General features: G+C 30.9%; 1 protein-coding gene across 19 annotated transcripts; it reads left to right on the plus strand.

Annotated features, from left to right (window-relative positions):
- The first annotated feature begins 1,546 nt into the window (after positions 1 to 1,546).
- LOC112800232 (uncharacterized) lies at positions 1,547 to 18,876 on the plus strand. Of its 19 annotated transcripts, none has more exons than XM_072196273.1 (16): positions 1,547 to 2,338; positions 4,230 to 4,342; positions 9,503 to 9,573; positions 9,674 to 9,824; positions 10,368 to 10,506; positions 10,850 to 11,159; positions 11,663 to 11,846; positions 14,061 to 14,162; positions 14,367 to 14,693; positions 14,769 to 14,852; positions 15,519 to 15,677; positions 16,081 to 16,164; positions 16,895 to 17,032; positions 17,378 to 17,490; positions 17,619 to 17,779; positions 18,264 to 18,876. In XM_072196273.1, exons 3-16 carry the CDS (start codon positions 9,503 to 9,505, stop codon positions 18,689 to 18,691), a joined length of 2,451 nt encoding a protein of 816 aa, XP_072052374.1. In that variant the 5' UTR covers positions 1,547 to 2,338; positions 4,230 to 4,342; the 3' UTR covers positions 18,692 to 18,876. The 19 variants fall into 19 exon arrangements, with proteins under 19 accessions (XP_072052374.1, XP_072052377.1, XP_072052387.1 ...); XM_072196276.1 differs by having other exon boundaries at positions 10,853 to 11,159; XM_072196286.1 differs by having other exon boundaries at positions 10,381 to 10,506.
- Positions 18,877 to 19,487: the final 611 nt, after the last annotated feature.

Below are 19,487 nucleotides of genomic sequence, written 5' to 3' on the forward strand. Positions count from 1 at the left end.
AAAAACATTCTAAAAAACGTAAAAAAAAGAACAAAATTGGTAATATTGTAAAAAGATTATGTTAGTTTGAGGCTTTGAGCCAACTAACACCATCCACCATAAATAAATAAACTCAGTGCAGCAACACCCTAAGTCTCTAACCCTAATCACAATTAGAAAAAACAAAACAAAACACTGCATTCAAAAAAATATTTTCATATAATATTTCCATTAAGATTAATAGAAATTAGAAACCAGAAACAAGAAAAGGACTAGAGCAAAAGGCTTTGTGCTCGTTTCAGTTTGGGAAAACGCCCACGAATCAAATGTAGAATCCAAATTAAAAAAGGTCCCTTTATACTTTGGGCCACTTTTCATTGTTTCCGATACCTAGAAAAAAGAAAAAGAAAAAACCATTTTCTTTTCGTGTGAAAATGATATAACAAAAAGTTTCTTTAATTAATTAATATAAGTTAAAAAATGATTTTGTTTCGGTAATGACTAATGAGTGTAAAATAATTTTACATTTTAAGTTGAACACGGAGGAAACAGAAACTATTTTGTTTCTCCAAGGTAGTAGATTTTATTTCCGTGAAAATAAAATAGATGGTAACATGGGTGGAAACAAATTATTTTGCTAACAAGTCACAAAAAAAAACTATTTTGCTAACAATTATTATTAAACACTCATAAAAACGTATTTTTTACTTTTAACATTTTAACTAATTTTTTTCTCACTCATTAGCAAATTTTGTTGAATTCTAATCCTTTCACATTTATAACAAGTGCACATAAAAAATCATACATATATAAAATACATATTATAAATATATGTAATAATGTATTTATTTATATATAAATATATCATAATTTATTTGATAAGCAACTTTTTATGTGTATATAATCCTTTTATTATTAATCACAAAATAATAATTTTGTATACTTTGTGCTATATAAGGGTAATAAATAAAATGTATTTTGACTTGCACATATGCCAATAATAATAATAAAACTGATGCATATTAAAATCACCCATTAAGAATTATTTAGTAAAATATATACAAAATTTAAGCTTTTATATTATTGTTAAGTAAATAAATTTAAAAACTTTCATCGAACATATTCCATGTAAATCAAATAAAAAAATCTCAGCTACCATAAAAAAAAATACATTCAATAAATGCCATTAAGTTTGTCTTAATAGTGGGTTTGACTCTTTTGTAGAAGTAGAGGTGGCAACGGAGCGAGTAGGGGCGGGTTTTTGTTTTACTTGATTCCGCTCTGCCGTACACCAACCCGCATAGAATCCCTCACTTCTATCTGCGGGTAGTAAAACGCTGAACCCTAACCCGTTCCTGCGGGTACCTGTTCCTCCTTTATCCGTTCCTATAATTATTAAAATCCAATAAATAAAATTAAATTTCAATATTTATATAACCATCATCACATACATAACATAAATTAAAGTAAAAATTTAAATATGATACAATATTGTTAATTATTTATTAATTATTTTACATATATTATACATATTATATATTAAAATAATATATATTACATATATAACGGGACGAGTATTGTCTAAACCGACCCCGTCCTATCCCTCCCAAGAACCCATCCCGCTAAAAATCCGCCCTGAGCGGATAGGAGCGGGTGGGTACCCGCAGGTTCCTATGTAGAGCTTAGCCTCTCCTATTTATACTCTCTTTTCATTCCCAATTTATATTGACCTAATTTTTGGGGAAGCATGCGGCTTCTTTCAACAGCGGAACCATTCAATTCTCATCATTTTTGCATGCAATGATCCTAGTTCCATAGATATTTTCCATCTTCATCCATGGACTTCGATTCTGCAAATCTGTATTTTTTTATTTTTGTTTATAAATAAAAAAGATGCAAAATATTTAATTTAGCCGCTTTGATTGTATCTATTGTCATTTTTTTAAATAAAATTAGATTTTTATTTGGTGGGGTAGAGGAGAATAGATCTGAGATCTTGCACGCAAAAATGATGTCAGTTAATGTGTTCTAATTTTTGCGAACGCATGCAGTTTCTTCCAATTGCGGAACCCATTTAATTCTCATCATTTTTGCATGCAATGATCCTAATTCCAAAGAGATTCACCGTCTTCTCCTTGTTTCATCTATGGACTTGCGATTTCTTTTGCACATCTGTATTTTATATTTTATTTTTGTTGATAAATCAAATGAGATGTAAAACTTTCAATCTAGCCGTTCTGTGTTTATCGTCATTTTTGTTTCGAATAAAATTAAATTTTTGGTTGGTGGGGATGGAGGAAAATGGATCTGAGATCTTGCATGCAAAAATGATGTCAATTAGTGGATTCATGGATCAGAGGTAAGCCAGAATCCTACTAATTAGCTTATAAGGTAGTTTTTTTTTCAATATATATATATATATATACAGTGAAGCTCTGGTTTCAGTCAAATCAAACTTCTGCGATTTTGCTGATATGATTATGATGAAATGTCATGTTAGCTAGTGTTAAATTGGATGGAAATTAAAGATGGTTTGCGATCTTCCATTATTCGATCTTTCAAGTGATTGTATTTTTTGTATGGAATATCATGAAGTTGTCCCTGGTCCATTGCATAAATTTAGTTCTTTTTCATACATGCTCCCCTTGAAGTAGGTGTTGGAATTAAATTTTGCAGTAATTTAATTAGAATGAATAAATTTTTGGAATAATAATGAACTAATGAAGTAAATGAACATAGATTTTTGTTGTTTTGTTTGATCGAAAGTTGTTCTTATAAAGTGATGGTTGAGAAAAGTGTGTTTAATTTGTATCTCCCCATATTGTGACAGAGGTAGGGAAAAAAATTTGTCTTTGGGTTAAAAGAGGGATATAGACTCTGTATGCCAGACCTAAACTTTTTAATGAACTTTTGTTTTTTTAGCTTGTTCTTATTTTCATAATATTCCTATTTCTCTTCCAATAACTTTATCATCAATTATTCCACTCATTCTCTTGCACTACATGGTAAATAATTTTAATAATTTTATCCAACAGATTAGATTACTTCAATTTGAAAAAGCTAATCCAAAGAATTTCACTTTCATCCAAATGCGGAGAGAGATGTAAAACCATTGTGAGAATAGTAATAAAATTTTAATTCACAATCATTTCGATGGCAATGCCAAAAAAATTATGATAGGGTAGGTGAAAATAAAAAGCTAATAAAAAATGTATGTCATGTATGTTTTGTTGTTTTTATTTTTGTTATTTGTACCGAAAACTCCCTTTATTGGGTGGAAGTTGCTGTAACAACAATTAAAAAATAAGAGAAAGTAAAGACTCACATGTATGAGCTGTTTGTGAAGTTAATAATTAAAAGTAACTGGATAATAATTTAGTTTAACATGTTACATTATTTAACAATTTTTAACTAATAATTTTAGTTGAGTTTCATTTTCATCATAAAAAAAATTATCACCAAATTTTATATTCAGACAAACTTAAACCAAATTGATTTTCTCTCTCCATATCTATTGTCTTACAACAGGTACAAAAGAACTAAATACACTTTTTGTTTTTTCAATTTATTTTATTTTTTTGCCCTTACACTATACACGTTCACACACACTTTATTATGGATTTCTATAGTAATGTTAGAAATTTTTTTATAGGGAAAGTATGAGGAGTCATAGAGGTTTATGGAATATTAGAGATATAATAATTAGTGTTACTTTTTTTCATTAGTTAAAGTTTTTGGGATGAGTGGTATCATGACATGGTAGTAGAGTACAAGTCAACACCAGTAGTGTCACCAAAACCTCAGAAACCATCTGGTTCTGATAACATGTAGCAATCGAAAGAGAAAATGGGAGGATATTTACGGAATTATGAAAAAATTAATAATTAACTATTTTTATCGAACAAAACTTATTTTTATATAGTTTTCAATTTTTTATTGTTAGTGTTGTTAGCGTCCAAATTTTGTATATAGAAATGAATATTTACTCTCTTTTTTTCGCATTCTTTCTATTTATTGGACTAGACATTATAATTGGCTAAACTTAAGCAAAATCAGGCCTAACCAGATTAGATCATTTTCACATCTTTTCACCTCTCTTTTTTCTAAACGTAGTGACTCATTGTATAAAATTATTCTATTAGGATCGAAATCTTTTATGAAATTTACAAGTTTGTTAGGATTATGGCTTTAAATTATATTAAACAAAGGTCAGTTTAGCAGCTTGACGTCAACAATGCATTCTTTTGTAGCAATTTATGGAAGTGGTATACATGGAGTTGCCACCGAGCCTCTCTTCAAGTCTTCCAAAATAATATTGTCATCTCCACAAATATTTGTATGGATTGCACCAATCTAGTCAAGTGTAAGTATAAAAAACTCCCCAATCTTTTTCTTTCTCGTGGATATCAACACACTGTGTGAATCTTGCTAATATATGTTGATGATATTGTGCTTATTGAAAATTCCATTTACGAGATTACCACCATTAAGCGAATCTTAGAATCTCATTCTAGAATTAAGGATATTGGGAAATTAAAGTATTTTTTTTGATACTAAAGTAACTCGTTATAGCAAAGAGATAGCGCTTTCACACCATTAAATATTACTGGGACCTTTTGACTAATTCTAGTCTTTTGGGAGCTAAGTTCATTAGGTTGTGTTTTCGTTTATAAAGACAGGATGTTGGGACCTTTTGACTAATTCTAGATCAATATTTATATATATATGGTGCATATAGAGATATGACCATTGAATTGACTCACTTTGAGAATTCATAATAGTTATAATTATCGTATATTTGTCAATAGGATATTCTCAAGATGAATATAGTAATGGAGTTTCTTTTGACCTGCGACTGTCATAGTAATTAATAATGTATTTATTATACTTTGATTCCGGATACCAAATACCCTAAGATGCTACTAGTTGAATGGATATTGGGTATGATTTAAATAATTGTAGAATTAATAATTAATCAATAAAAAATCGGTCAACTCTCAATACATAATTTGAGCTCTATGATTATAATAACTGTGATGAATAAAACCTTGGCCAAGAAGATTGAATGAATGAAGAAATAAGTTTCTTAGGTCATTCAGAGTTCGTTATAATAATGTTAATAAGTTAGAATTTGACAATTAAATCATACTCTAAGGAATAACCAAAAGTTAGAAAGATAGAATGAATTATATTTTGTTCTTATCATGTTTTTAGTAAAAATATATTACTTTATACTATTAGGTTGTTGAGGAGTATTGTTAGACACCAACCTTGATTAGTAAATTTAGTATAACTAATTTACTACCCACTTAGTATTGAACATATGGGGTCACACACTAACGAGTGTTTTAATTTTTGCTGCAGCAATTATTTAATTAATATTTTGATTTGATCAAATAAATAATTATATTAATTTAAATAGAATATTAATGTATTATTTACTAACACCAAGAATATAATAATAGTATGATAATTGAGAATGATATTTGAGAATAATTAGTTATTTTATTTCTAATTTAAATTCTAAATTTGGATGAGATCCTAACTGATTACGTTTCAAATTGAGTTATGATATGATTCATAAATTTTAAAGCTTCAAGTTTAAAATAACAAGATATGATTTAAATTTGAATTGAGATTCAAATTTAAAATCAGTAACAAATCTCATACTATATATATGTATGTCAAGAGTAGAGGAAAATCGTGAGAAAGTGTTTTATTCCTTTACCTCTACACACATAAACGTATGTGAGTCTAATTCTTGGAGAAGAATTTTATGGCGTGTAAAGAGTTGCATGAGATTTCTCAATTTAGATTAGATGTTCATTAGTCAAGGAGTTGACAGCAAATGTTAGTCTTGGTGTGGATACACATAGAGTCTTTGTAGAATCGAAGAATAAGGTTTTTACTAAAGCGTTCGAAGGTATATAATTTAGATCTGATCTATATATATTATTTGAATAAAGTTTAAGCACAAAATAAATCTTTAGGATTATTTTTTTTCCACTGTGTGTTGTGAATACATGTTAATCCTTCACATTCTGAATTTGAATATCGATATATTATGGATTTAAATAAGGTGCACTTTTGGTCTGAACTTATTTTGAATTGAGTTTATTTGTGTGTCGTTATCATTAAGTAATTGTAGTGCATTATGGATTTAAATAAAGTGTATTTGTAGTCTGAACTTATTTTAAACTAAGATTGTTTATGTGTCGTCATTATTAAAAAATTTCGGTATATTCTAGATTTGAATTGTTATACATATAAAAAGAAGACAACGATGATAATAATAATGATAATGATAATGAAAAAGAAACATGAGAAAAAAAAGGTGAAAAAAAAGCCACAAATATATTAAAAGTCATCTAAATTTTTGGGACAAATAGACATAAAAGACACCGAAGATTTATAAGTACGATATCGAAAAAATTTTATATTACACCAAATTGTGTTTTAAAATGCACCGAAACTACCATTAAACATAACATAAATAGACTCATGGAAAAAACAAATCAAAAAAATTTGATCCAAAATCTTCAAATCAGATCAAAGAGCATTAATCGTAAACAAAGAGAATGCTGAGAATGAAGAGAACATAAAAAGGGAAGAAAACACAAAGAAGGTAGAAAAAGTTGAGAAAATTGAAAAAAAAAATTTGCATAAAAGACGCAGTTATATATAGTCGCACATTAGGTAAAAAAAATTGTTAGAGATAGTGACGTATGAAACTTAATTAGGTTATAGGAATTTAGTTAAACTTAGTTGGTTAAATGGCTTACCAACGGCTTGGACGTAGTGTTTTATTGTAAAAATAAATGGGTAATATTAGCTATGTTTCATTTTAAATGAAGTGATTTGCCCATGAATTTTTTACGAGAAATTTTTTTTTAAATGATTATTGACAATTATTTCGAAAGACAATGAGGTCCTCAACAAAAAAAAAAAAAATCCTTTTCAGTCCCTAATTTTTATTTTTGTGAGACTAATTAGTTTTTTTTGTCAATATTTTCTATTAATATTTACGTAATAAACCTACATGACATGTTAGACTGTTGATTTATCTATTAAGAACCAACTAAGATTAACATTTTTTTTGTAATCTCATTATCTTTTGAAGATAATTATCAAAGCTGTTTTGTTTTTATTTTTTACTTTTTTTATTTTTCTCAAATATATTAATTAAATTTATTGTATAAAACTAAAAAATATTAATAATTTTTAAATTATTTTTATTTATAAAAATTAAATTAAATTATATTAGTAATTAACTTCTCATAAAGTTAAATATTAAAAAATAAAAAGTATTTTTTTTTTAAAAACTTGGTAATCCTTCAAAAAAATTACCAAGAGTCTGATTAAGGTCTGTTGGAAAAGCTTTAAAAGTAATTTTTTTTAGCTTTTGACTTATGAAAAGTAGTAGTATTAATGTCTGGTGTAATTTTTAAAATTAATTGTGGTTTTCTAAAAAATTATTTAGAAACTTATAGAGAAGTTAAAAAAAATGACTTATCTCCTAATACTATTATTTTTTATCATATTTTTATAAAATAAATATTTTAAAATTAAAAATTTAAATACAAAATAACTTATTTATAAACTACTTTTAATATAATAATCATTTATTATTTAAACTATTTTTTTCAAAAAAACTTAATTAAGTTATTTACCTAAACTAACCTTTAAGTATTCCTCATTTTTTACAGTTGTATTGCATGCAACAACTGCCTAAAAGAGTAAAAAGTCATAACTAGACATTGCCTATTAAATTAGATATTAAAAAATGGAATTATTATGTATTTATGTTATAAATTTGAATCACAAAGCAATTAGCTGTTTGAATTTATTCACTCGGGAGTAATATCGCCGGATTCGCCGCCAATTAATGCATTTTAATTTTCGTGTAAACATTTTCTTTTAACGAGAGAAATTTAAATAGCTCTTTGTTATTCCCGACTAATTAGTAATGATCAACATCATCAAGATTGGTTTAATAGTGGGATCCTTGAATGATATGTAAATTTTAGGAAAATTTAGGACACATTTAGTTTATCTTTATTTTTAGTATTTTTTATTTTTAAATTTTATAAAAAAATAAAAATAATAAAATTATATATTTTTTTATTTTTACTTTTTATTTTTTGTATTTTTTTCACAAAATTTTAAAATTAAAAAATAAAAAATAAAAATACAAATCTAAATGCACTTTTATTCTATTTCTAGATTATATACACATATTTAAACAATAAAATAAATCGAGATTACTTATCCATTTAAAGTTAATGTAAATATATAAAAACAAATACGATTATTAGAAATATTAGGCGGCAAGTATTTTTAAAATTAAGTTTAACTAAGTTAAGATTATTATACATACACACTCTGTTGTTTTTTTCAATATCGTTATCGTTTTTTTTTTCTGCTTTGGTTTGATTTTTTTTTTCTCTCGTCATTCTACTTTGTTACCAACTCTTATTTATATTTGTGTTGTGTTTTATGGAAGTGTGTTCGTAGATGTGTCTAATAAAAATGTTTTTTTTATAACTGTGTTTAATAACTATCTTTTTTCTGGATGTGTCTCTTTATATATGTATTTAAAATATATATTAATTATTAGACACATCTACGAACACACTTCTATAAAACACAATTATAAATAAGAGTTGGCAGAATAGATATGCTGTTGGTAACGTAGCGGAACAAAAAAAAATATTTAACTCGGTCTTCATTTTTTATTTTTTGGAATTAATTAGTTTTTGTGCAAAAAAAATAATATTGACTTTTTTTTGACATAAGAGTTAATCAGTCATATAAAAATAAAGTTTAGGAGTCCAATTGAATATTTTTTTTTGTCAAGAATTTCGTTGTCTTTTGAAGTAGTTGTCTGTTTAGGATTTTTTCTCTATAATTTTTTATTATTTAATATTTTTTATATTTTTTAATTTTATTTAAAAAATATAAAATAAGAAATTACATTTTATTAAACAATTAAAAAAATAATGTGAGACTGTCCAACGTGTTAATCGAATATATCGGCTCTGAGCGGGTAAACGTCTCTTCATTTCTCTTCCCAGTTCTTCTTCCCTCAGTTCTCCTCACTCTTTCTCCCTTCTGTCCCAAACGACGTCGTTTCACTTCCTCTCTTCCCTCTCCATTCTCCACTGCTACCTAGGGTTTCCCTTCCCTTTCATCACCATTATCATAGTAATAGTAAGTAACATTCTTCCTTCTCTCTTTCTTTAATTGCACTTTTTGACTTTTGCTGTTTTCCTAACCTGCATTGCAATTGCTGCATGCAGCTGTTATCTTCTTGAAAATGCAAGTTTTAAAGCTTTCGAGCTTCGTTCTGTTTATGAGCCATTTTCTCTTTCAAATGAGATTTTTTTTTTTTTTTAATTTTTTTTGTAACAAGACTAAAGCATTCACAAGTTAGCTTTCTGAACTTTCATCGCTCTTTGATTTTTGATATAATAGCACGTAATGCGCTGTTAATGTTTCTCACTTCTTGATCCTCTTTATGCAGATGAGTTTTGTCCTTAAAAAGGATCGGAAAACTATATGCAGTGTCAAGTCCACAAACGCGCCTACTGAACTGTATGAATTATTCTTCTTACTGAAGCATACTTTAGTTTTCTATATTCTTTAGCATTTATTGTGTGTGATTCATTTGCTGACGTGAAAAAAGTTTTTGCAGGTCCAATGAGTTGAACATACATACAATGAAACATATGAAAGTATCAGGAATTTCCATGTTGCCCCAGTTTTCATTGGACCCTGCCCCAGAAAATTCGCATGAAAAGCACGAGTGGAGAAGGTTCTTGGATTTCCTGCACAAGTATGACATGGTGTGCTACTTCTATTAATTATTATTTCAGCTCTGGCATGCATATGTTTGTGATTATGATGAAATCCTTTATTTATAATGGTTGCTATAATTGTTAGCACGGTTTAATGCCAATTAGGCCTCGTTTGATATAACTGTCTCAAGAAAAAAATATAAACACTGGGAGGCATAAATCTATTTGAGGAAGGTCTAGGCATAAAATACAAGATGTCTCTGTTCTAGGGCAAAGTTTGCCTAATTTTGTATCCACTAGAGCGGGAGCAGAAGGGGACCAAGGAAGAGATGCTACTCTTATGTCTTATCTCTGACACCTGTCTCTGTATCTTTTGTTCTCAACTTAAGCATATGCATGTTTGGCTACATGATTCTATGTGTCTATTAAAAACTAAAAGATTATGTATCAAAACAAGAAAAAGAACTGAAATATTCATTTGATGACAATAAAACAACACATAATGGGATTTTGTGATTAATGAGTGTGATTTATCCTATCCGTTAATCACTTTTCACTGTCTTTGCAATGTCTAAGACTCATTTTTGGCAGATTGCTATTGCAGACTTTGAGCCATACAAGTTTTACATTCTGCCCCCTGCTAAAGCCTCGACATCTACCCGAGTTAGTGTTGCCTATCGGATAGGCAAGACATGCGTTGTGGATAGTAGACCACGGGATTGCGAATCAGGTATGCATTCTATGGTACATCGAATTTTATTTTTCTCTTAAAACAATGTAATCAGTTAATACTTCAGTTAAAATAATCTCATGCACATTATTTCAATCTATTTGTGATCTAATTAATTGATGGCTTGGCACGCATTTATTCTTTTTGTGCATTGTGTTGTATTTTATTGTTTGTTTTTGAGGTGTAGCTGTAGCATGTTGTTTGTAGCTCTGGTTTATCTATAATTTGGGAGTTTGCTTTTCCTTTCCAAATGGTGAAGATGACTATGGAGTCCTATATTTGAATCTTAGTTTCTCCTGGTCATTTAAATTGGTGAAGTAATTTGGACTAGATAATTCTTTAGCAGGTTCGCACTTGGCTGAGGAGCATCGCCGACCTAATACTTCGATGATGAGAGGCCCAGCAAATGGTGCAGAAGTTTGTTCCTCTGATCCTAACTGCCCTCAAACTGATGATTGTGCCAACCATTCTATGAGTGAAACTTGTGATGAATTGAAAAGTAAAACTCATATGAAGCAGGATAGACTCTTCGAGAAAAATTACATACGAGCAGACCCAAGTTACCTAAAAACTCTTGGTCAAGCTCATTCTGGATGGATTTTTGGTGGGATAGCTGAGCTTGTTGATAATTCAAGGGATGCCAAAGCCTCCAAGTAGGTTTTTTGTTTCTTGTTGGCTATTTGCTTGTTTCTCTTTGGTAGTTAACTTGCTATCTACCAGTACTTTATTTTACTCTAACTTTTCTTTCTTGGATCTACTTTCATGAAACATGAGTTTGCATTGGAAATGCTATTTTTAAAATAATTTCTTTACTTCCAAAATGGAGCTACACAAAGAGACATGTCTTGGAGGCAATTTTTAAGCCAATTTTTGTACCTTTGGGAGATGCATCTCTACCATTCCACTATGTTCTTTTTCTTCCTATTTCAAGACAGGAACCGAGTGTTTCCTTAGGATCTACAAGCATTTTTTCCCTTTCTCAAGGCAATACCTAGTCCTCTCTTTTGTAATATTCTCTGTCATCAATTGATTTCTTTTCTTTTAATTTTCCTATAAAAAAATAGTAATAAATGGTTATATCAAATCTTCAACATTAGAGGTAAAGGATCCAAGGTATTCTCTTAAAATTGTACCTATTATTGCTTGGATGTCACAGGTTGGATATTTTTGTAGAGATGATCAAGTTGAAGAAATCTGGGAAGAATGTTCCTATGTTGTCAATTATTGATAATGGTCAAGGGATGAACCATGACGAGATTGTGAAAATGGTATCGTTTGGGCATAAACAACCTGATAAAGATGTCAAGGATCACATTGGCAGATTTGGCATCGGATTCAAGGTTGTTATTTCTTTTCCTCCTTTTTGGGTTTTCCACTGCTCACCTTAGTTTTGCTCCCTTTGGGTTGATTTGTCTAATTGTCTTTGAATCTAAGGTAACTCTGTCCTTTGCCTTTGTCTTTGATGCCTATTTGAACTTCAAAGTGTTTGTGGGTGTTACATGCTGAAAAGCTTTTGTTTTCTTGGATCTCCAACAACCAGTATCTTCCTGACAAAGTCTAGTTGTTTTGTATCACTATCTTTTGGTTTTTTGGTGGCTGGTTTAAGAGAATGCTTTATGTCCATTTTACACAATTATTCTCTAATGTGAATAAAATAATAACAATGCCTTATCCTACTAGGTGGAGTTGACTACATGAATAAACAACGCCGTTGAGTTCTATCATGTATCATGTCTACAATGAGACCCTTTACATGTAGATCTCTTTTGACCACCTCATGTGTGATTTCTTTTGCCTTTCCTCTACCATTCGCTAACGTCTATCTTCCATCTAATCTACCCTCCTAACTGGATGCTTTGCCGATTTTCTTCCCACATGTCCAAACCACTAAGTGCTATTCCAACTTTCTCTCATATATCTTCGTTCTATGTTTTGTGCATACGTGTGTGATCGTTCAGCCATCTCAGCAACCTAATCTTTGGCGTTCAATGCAGGGCGAAGCATATGGTTGCCCGGTTGGTTAAATGCTATAAATGAGTGTAGTAATTCTCTATTCTTAACAATAGGACCCAGAGAATTCTTAGTTCATCATGCTATTGGTCTAGGTTTACATACAACTACATTGATCTTAGTAAAAGGTGCTTTGGATGCACGTGGTTCTAGTTAATGCCAGATAAAAAAGATCTTGGTTATAGTTTTCCTGCGATGGTCCTGGACAAGGTGATACTTGTGATATTTCAGCTTGGACGCATTTTATTTGCCGCCCAACACTATGTTTAATAAAACATAGCCGGCCTAATGGCGATAAAATTTCCCATTAAGTTTCAAGTATATTTTTTTTGTCACATATAAAACCAGACGCACTTTGCCACTTTGACAATCCCGTTTGCGTCCTATGTTTTACATCCTCCTCAATTTCTCCATTATGCTGTTCGATACACCCAAGATACTTAAAATACTTTACTTGCGATAGGATGCTTTTTCTATTTTTCACTTTTGTATTATTATTTTTCTCTCACCTACGGAACTTTCATTCCATATATTCCATCTTACCGCGGCTTATGTGCAAACCATACTCCTCTAAGGCTCTTCTCCACAACTCTCACTTTTGAATTAAAGGTTTCCTTATTTCTCCCATAAGGACAATGTCATCGGCAAAAACATGCCTAGGGTGCTGATTCCTGGATATGTTCAGTATCTCCTAAACCAATGTAAAGAGATATGGACTTAGAGATGGTCCTTAGTGCAATCCTACACCAATAGGAAATTTCTCTGTCACATTATACTCTTCTTTTCCGAGACCTTCCATAGGACCTTTCTTGATACTCTATCATATGCTTCTTTTTTTTCCAAAGCAATAAACACCATGTGTAGATCCTTTTGTTATTCTAGAGTCTCCATCATTCTCCTTAACAAGTATATATCTTAACCTTAGGTGGTAGATCTATTTGGCATAAAGCCAAACTAGTTCTTAGAGACCTATGTCTCCTATCTCAACCTATGTTCTATGACTCTCTCCCATAACTTCATGGTATGACCTATGTGCTTGATCCTTCTGTAGTTGTTACAATTTTGTATATCCTTTTTTCTTGTAAATAGGGACTAAGGTGTTTTTCCTCCACTCATTTGACATCCTCTCAGACGCTAGGATCTCGTTAAAAAGTTTGGTTAACCAACCTATGCTTTTGCCTCCGAAGCCTCTACTATGAATAAATATCTTTTATAAAATATAAGAAGAATTGAAACTAGTTAAGGCTTGTTTTGCTTGCTTGACTTTTGTGTGTTGGAATTTCTCTTAGCTTTGTGTGCTGATACCTTGGCATCATTGTGGATATTGACAGAAGCATAAATTGATCTTATACAACCCCTTGTTCTCTCACAAAACCCCATTCCAGGTTAAAAGGATGACATATAAGATAGATTTTAATTCACAGCCTTGTTTTGTTTTGTGTCAAATTATAAGATAAATAAGATCTCTTCAGTTTACACTTTGTCTTTTTGCTTGACGTTGACTGAATTCATAATTGTTTTTCCTTCGTGGTTTTCTTACTTAGACAGGAGCAATGAGGCTTGGGAGGGATGTTCTTGTTCTAACCCAGACTGCTAACTCCAGATCTTTAGCGTTTCTTTCACAATCTTTGAATGAAGGCAAAGATGTATGGAGAGTTCTATGAAATTTTGTTTTGTTGTATTTCATACATCATTAATTGTTGTTGTGGGTTTAAAAATAAATCGTCTTACTTCCAGATGGTAGATGTCATTAAACAACCCAATGCTGATTGACACGTATTTATTATTCTAAATAATGATGGAATTTCTGTTAGTTCATACTGCTATCCTTTTAAATGATTTTACTGCAGAATATTGAGATTCCAATAGTTAGTTACTGTCGGCAAGGACAACAGGTGGAAATTGACACAGCTGTTCAGTCTGAAGCTTTGGCAAAAAACAATTTGAAAGCTATTAAGGACTTTTCACCATTTGACAAGTATCTAATTGGGGAGAAGGCAGCCTTGTTTTGTGGTGCTACAGGAACACAGATCTACATATGGAACCTTGATGAATGGGGGTCAGGTTATTGTCTAGAATGGCAAGATGGACTGTTTGGTGGGAGTTCTTTCCACCAAGGCGACATTTTTGTCCGCTCTAGAAGGATTCGTTCTCGTCAAGGCCAAGTTAGTCTGAAGGTTTGGCACCACTTTTGCTTTTTCAAGTTTGTCATTTGAAACTATGTATCCTGTTTTATGTTCTGTTGCATTCAGGTTCCACTAGACTTCTCGCTACGAGCTTATTTAGAAGTCATATTCTTAGTTCCACGAATGAAGATGTTTGTTCAAGGAACACTGGTAATCCATTCTTGCACAGCTTGCTTATAATATTATGCTTTTTGGAGAATGCTTCAGTGCACTTCAAATTTCCAGGTGTGTGTTGCACCATACAATCTAATGTAAAGATTGTGGGGGCAAACATCAATTGCTTATATTGCACTATATTAATTTCTAGTCTTAGTCAGATTCAAATTGTGATTTGTTACATTTAAAAGTGACAAAAAAGGTGTATTTAAAGTGATCACAAAATTATACACTTTCTTTTTTCTCTTTTCTCTTGAAGAAATTTAAAATTTCAATATTTCATATAGCAATTTTATTTTTATCAATATGATCTTGAAATTAGATAGACTTATTCTGAAGTTTAAGAGAACTTTTTTTGAGGTACTTCGCAATTTTTTAGATCACGCAAAGAAAATAGGTAATTTTCAAATGCATCTAAACATCTTTGAAGTCTGGCTAGAGATATAAAATTAATACAGAGCACTATAAGTGATCCGTGCACCAGTGCACCTCAATCTTCCTCATTATTTCAAGGTTCTCCACACACCTTGATGATTGAAGTGCAACTAAGACAACCCTTTGTTTATACATTATAACTAGCCAGGGGCCACGGAAGTTGATGATTTATGATCTTTAAGCCTTGTTAGCTTCATTCTAATTGTTCCTCTTATCTTTGCTCAGGTTAAAAGTCGACCACTAGCAAAATTTCTAACAAAAACTGTTGTGGAATCTGGTGACATCTTGGGAAATCCTGTTGAATTAACTCTGGGATATAGTGAATTAGAATGGGAGCAGGGAAACTGTGGAATATTTTTGTACTGGCATGGTCGTTTAATTGAGGTGAGTTAGTCCACATTGTTGGAGTAACCATTATGGGGAACTTGGCATGCTATAATTTATAAACTACCATTGGAAGATACATGAACCTGATGATCTTGGATTTCATGGGTATTAATCATTCCTATGATTATTCCAGATGTGCCTGTTAGAATATAAAACAACTGATGTGCTTTTACCTGACAATTTAAGCATTATAGAATTGTTTCAAAATGATAAAGCCACTAAAAGCTAGATTTTATCTTATTTTTGTGCAATAGATGCTACTTTAACTTTCTCTTTATTTCAAAATTTCTGTTGCTCTTTTGTTTGGCTACTCTTCCAACACATTTTCATGTTTGACTGTGCATGCTTAGCTTCACTCTATATAATACTGGAGTTTATATTTGTCTGTTTTCCTTTGTAGGCTTACAAGAGAGTTGGTGGTATGATCCATAGTGCAGATGTAGGGCGGGGTATAATTGGTGTCATAGATGTGACCAATTTAATGGTATGGTCTTTTCGGATTGCATTTCCTTGAAAGCATTATGTTGCTTTGGTATCTTTTTTTTTTCCTAGACTCCAACCATTTTTCAAACATACGAGGGAATAATGTTTACATGCTTAGATAGTTTTACTTAATTTGGTTGTGTGTTGCAAATGGAATTATGTACTTTGTTAAGCTGTCTAAATGATAAGTCTTCTTTCTCTCTTTTTTTAATATTTTTATTTTTTTAACAAAAATTATTTGTCTGATGTTCCTAGATTATATTTTAGTTTGCTTGCATTGTTACGATGAGTTAATGCAATTCACATATATAAATTTTATTTTAAAAGATAGTTTAACTATTTAATATAATTAAATATATTTAATGACATGAAGATCTAAAAATTAAAAAGTACATATATGAGGAAATACATGTTCTTGATTTAATTAGTTTCCATCTTTGATCCTTGTATTTTGCAATGCTATTTTATGTTCTTTGCATTCTGCCAAGGATTTTCTATTCTCAAGAGCCTCAGTTATACTTATGTTCTGCCTACTTTTCATGGAACTTACTTTGAGTAAATTTCTCCAATTGAACTTCTAAAGAATTTTCTAATACCTGTATCTTATGGGAATCAATGTTGTTATCAGAGTCTTTACTTGAATGCTGTCAACAATTATTTGTTCATTTTATCTAAAAACACACTTTCTTTACATCTTAACTCCTGTACTTGTTTTGTGCTTACTGGCATAGGATGATAAGGATGGCCGTGTTTGGGTGCATAACAACAAGCAGGGATTTCAAGACTCTGAGTCATATGCGCTACTTGAGGAGTGGCTTGCGAAAAAAGCAGATGAATACTGGGACAAAAATTTTGATTCACTTAAGTTGGTAAAGCTCTTCTGAAAATTCTATTGTTCTATTGTAATAATAGAGGGGTTGCTTCTCAATTTATCATTGCTATTTCTTGTTTTGAGTAACAGAATTTGCTTGTAATTAGGTAAACGTTGTGTTAATAGTTATGTTCATCTTATGAGACATGTTAGAAATTTGACATTCACTTTGGTTTTCCTCCTACACTAGTATCTCTGGTTGAATGGGAGAATAAACTGATGTTTTAAATGGATAAATAGGGGGTTAGAAGTCACTATTCATGCTACAAACTCCAATTTTTTACATATATATCTTTGTTTACTAGGGAAATGTGCTGAACTGTACTTTCGTTTCTTTTTCCAGCATAAAGATAATTGTATCTACAAACCTGATTCCGAATGGGTGCAATGTGACAAGTGCAGAAAGTGGAGAATGTTACCTCATAACTATGACGTCGAAAAATTACCTATGCAATGGTATCCTAAACGATAGTCCATTTCATATTTGCTTGAGTAACTGTGTTTTCATGTCATGAAAATTTGCTCTATATTTCATGATTACTTATGTTGCATTATTAATCCTTTTGCAATTATTGCTATTTTAGGTTCTGCTATATGCAGCCTTTTGGGGGTCAATGTTCAGATGAAGAACAAAAGATGGCACCTGGCACAGTTAATCTTTCCGATAAGCGTTCAGGATATGACTGCAAGCATAAAGATTCTGATAGGATAAAGATGGAAGGTGTTACGAATGCCTCTGGTGAAGGTTAGGCATCTGCTCATTTAGTATTTACAAACCAGTAGATGATATTTGCACGATTGTTTTTAAAAGTCTGCTTAACACCAAATGTTACTTGTTAGATATAATAATTGTTCCTTTTAACTCTTGTTCTAGCAAAAAAAGGGCTAGGTTTGAAGTTAGGACCAACACTGTATTGTGAAGTTCACTTCTGTTTAGTCTCAAGACTTTCAGGATACACTTGTGAGGTCACTTGAACCAACAAATTCGAGGTTTTTTTTTTTTTGTTTTTTGTGTTTGGGGAAAATTGGCTTTATTTAATTAAAGATGATTAAATATACTCTGTAACAATGAGAACTTTCTCAAAGTTGTCTTCAATTAATTGTTTTCCATTTTTTTTAAATGATGTTGAAGTGAACCCTAAAATAAGTTCCACTAGAGCACAAATATTACATAGTCTTCTAGTCCTTGGTTTTTCAGAAGCCTTTGCTTTGTGTGATGAACATGGCAGATGAGAGAAGGGTGAGCTTCCAGATTGAGGAGACCAAACCTCAGGTGTTAAAGAGGTTGAGAAGAGGACCTCCATCTCCGAATCATGAGAATGCAAAGTCTAGATCACCTTCCTCAACAAAGCTGTATGAAGAACATACAGCTGAGAAGAGGGTGAGGTTTGAAATTGAAAAACCTTCGGCCTTACAGAGGTTGAGAAGAGGACCTCCTCCATCTCCAAATCATGAGAATTCAAAGTCTAGATCACCTTCCTCAACAAAACTGTATGATGAAAATACAGCTGAGAAGAGGGTGAGGTTTAAAATTGAAAACACCAGACCTTCGGCCTTACAGAGGTTGGGAAGAGGACCTCCATCTCCAAATCATGAGGATTCAAAGTCTAGATCACCTTCCTCAACAAGGCCGGGAAAGGTGCACCCACTCCGATAGAATTTTGCAGGCTACAAAAACCACATGAAAAGTTGTTTATATTTTGTTTTATTTTCTGCTGTGCTGGTGTATAGGGAAATCTTAGAAAATATTTTGTTCAGTGGAAGGATATATGTCAATGAATCTTGTTCGACTTGAATTTAGTCTATAGATAATATAAATAAAGTCTGTATTATATTTCCCAATGCTATGGTTCAACATTGCAGGTACTGTTTTTACTTATTTACTAACAATTGCACTAGAAGGAAATGATGTTATAGGAAAAGCATACTTATGTGCATTAAAAACTTCAAAGTTTTATTCTCCCTAAACTGTATTGCTAATAAGTGTTCTTGTTACTTGTTAGCAAAATTTTTCTACTTTTGAGTATGCCTTTTTCGATTCTCAATCATTTGTCTGAATGATAAAATATCTCTTCACAAATCGAAAATCTCTAATTGGATTTTAACCATCCAAGTAATTGATCTAAGTAGTCTAGACACATTAATAAGTCACCATTTAAAGGGGTAATTTAGACTAATTACTTGGATAATCAAGGACCGATTTGGAATTTTCAAATTGTGGAAGGATGCCTTGTCTTTTGAAAAAAAAAAGGCCCGGATTGAAAATGACATTTAATTTTTATTTTTAAGGTTTTGCGAAAATTTAAAGAACAGCCATAAAAGATTTGAAAAAATACCAAATTTAAAATGATAGAATATTAGTGGTGGCAAAATCATAATTTTAACATTATAGCCCAATTTTCTATAATTAATATTTATCCTTCAAAATCTACAATGTTTTTAGTTTAAGCTTT

The sequence above is a fragment of the Arachis hypogaea genome, chromosome 5 (genome assembly GCF_003086295.3).
Source record: "Arachis hypogaea cultivar Tifrunner chromosome 5, arahy.Tifrunner.gnm2.J5K5, whole genome shotgun sequence".
NCBI lineage: Eukaryota > Viridiplantae > Streptophyta > Magnoliopsida > Fabales > Fabaceae > Arachis > Arachis hypogaea.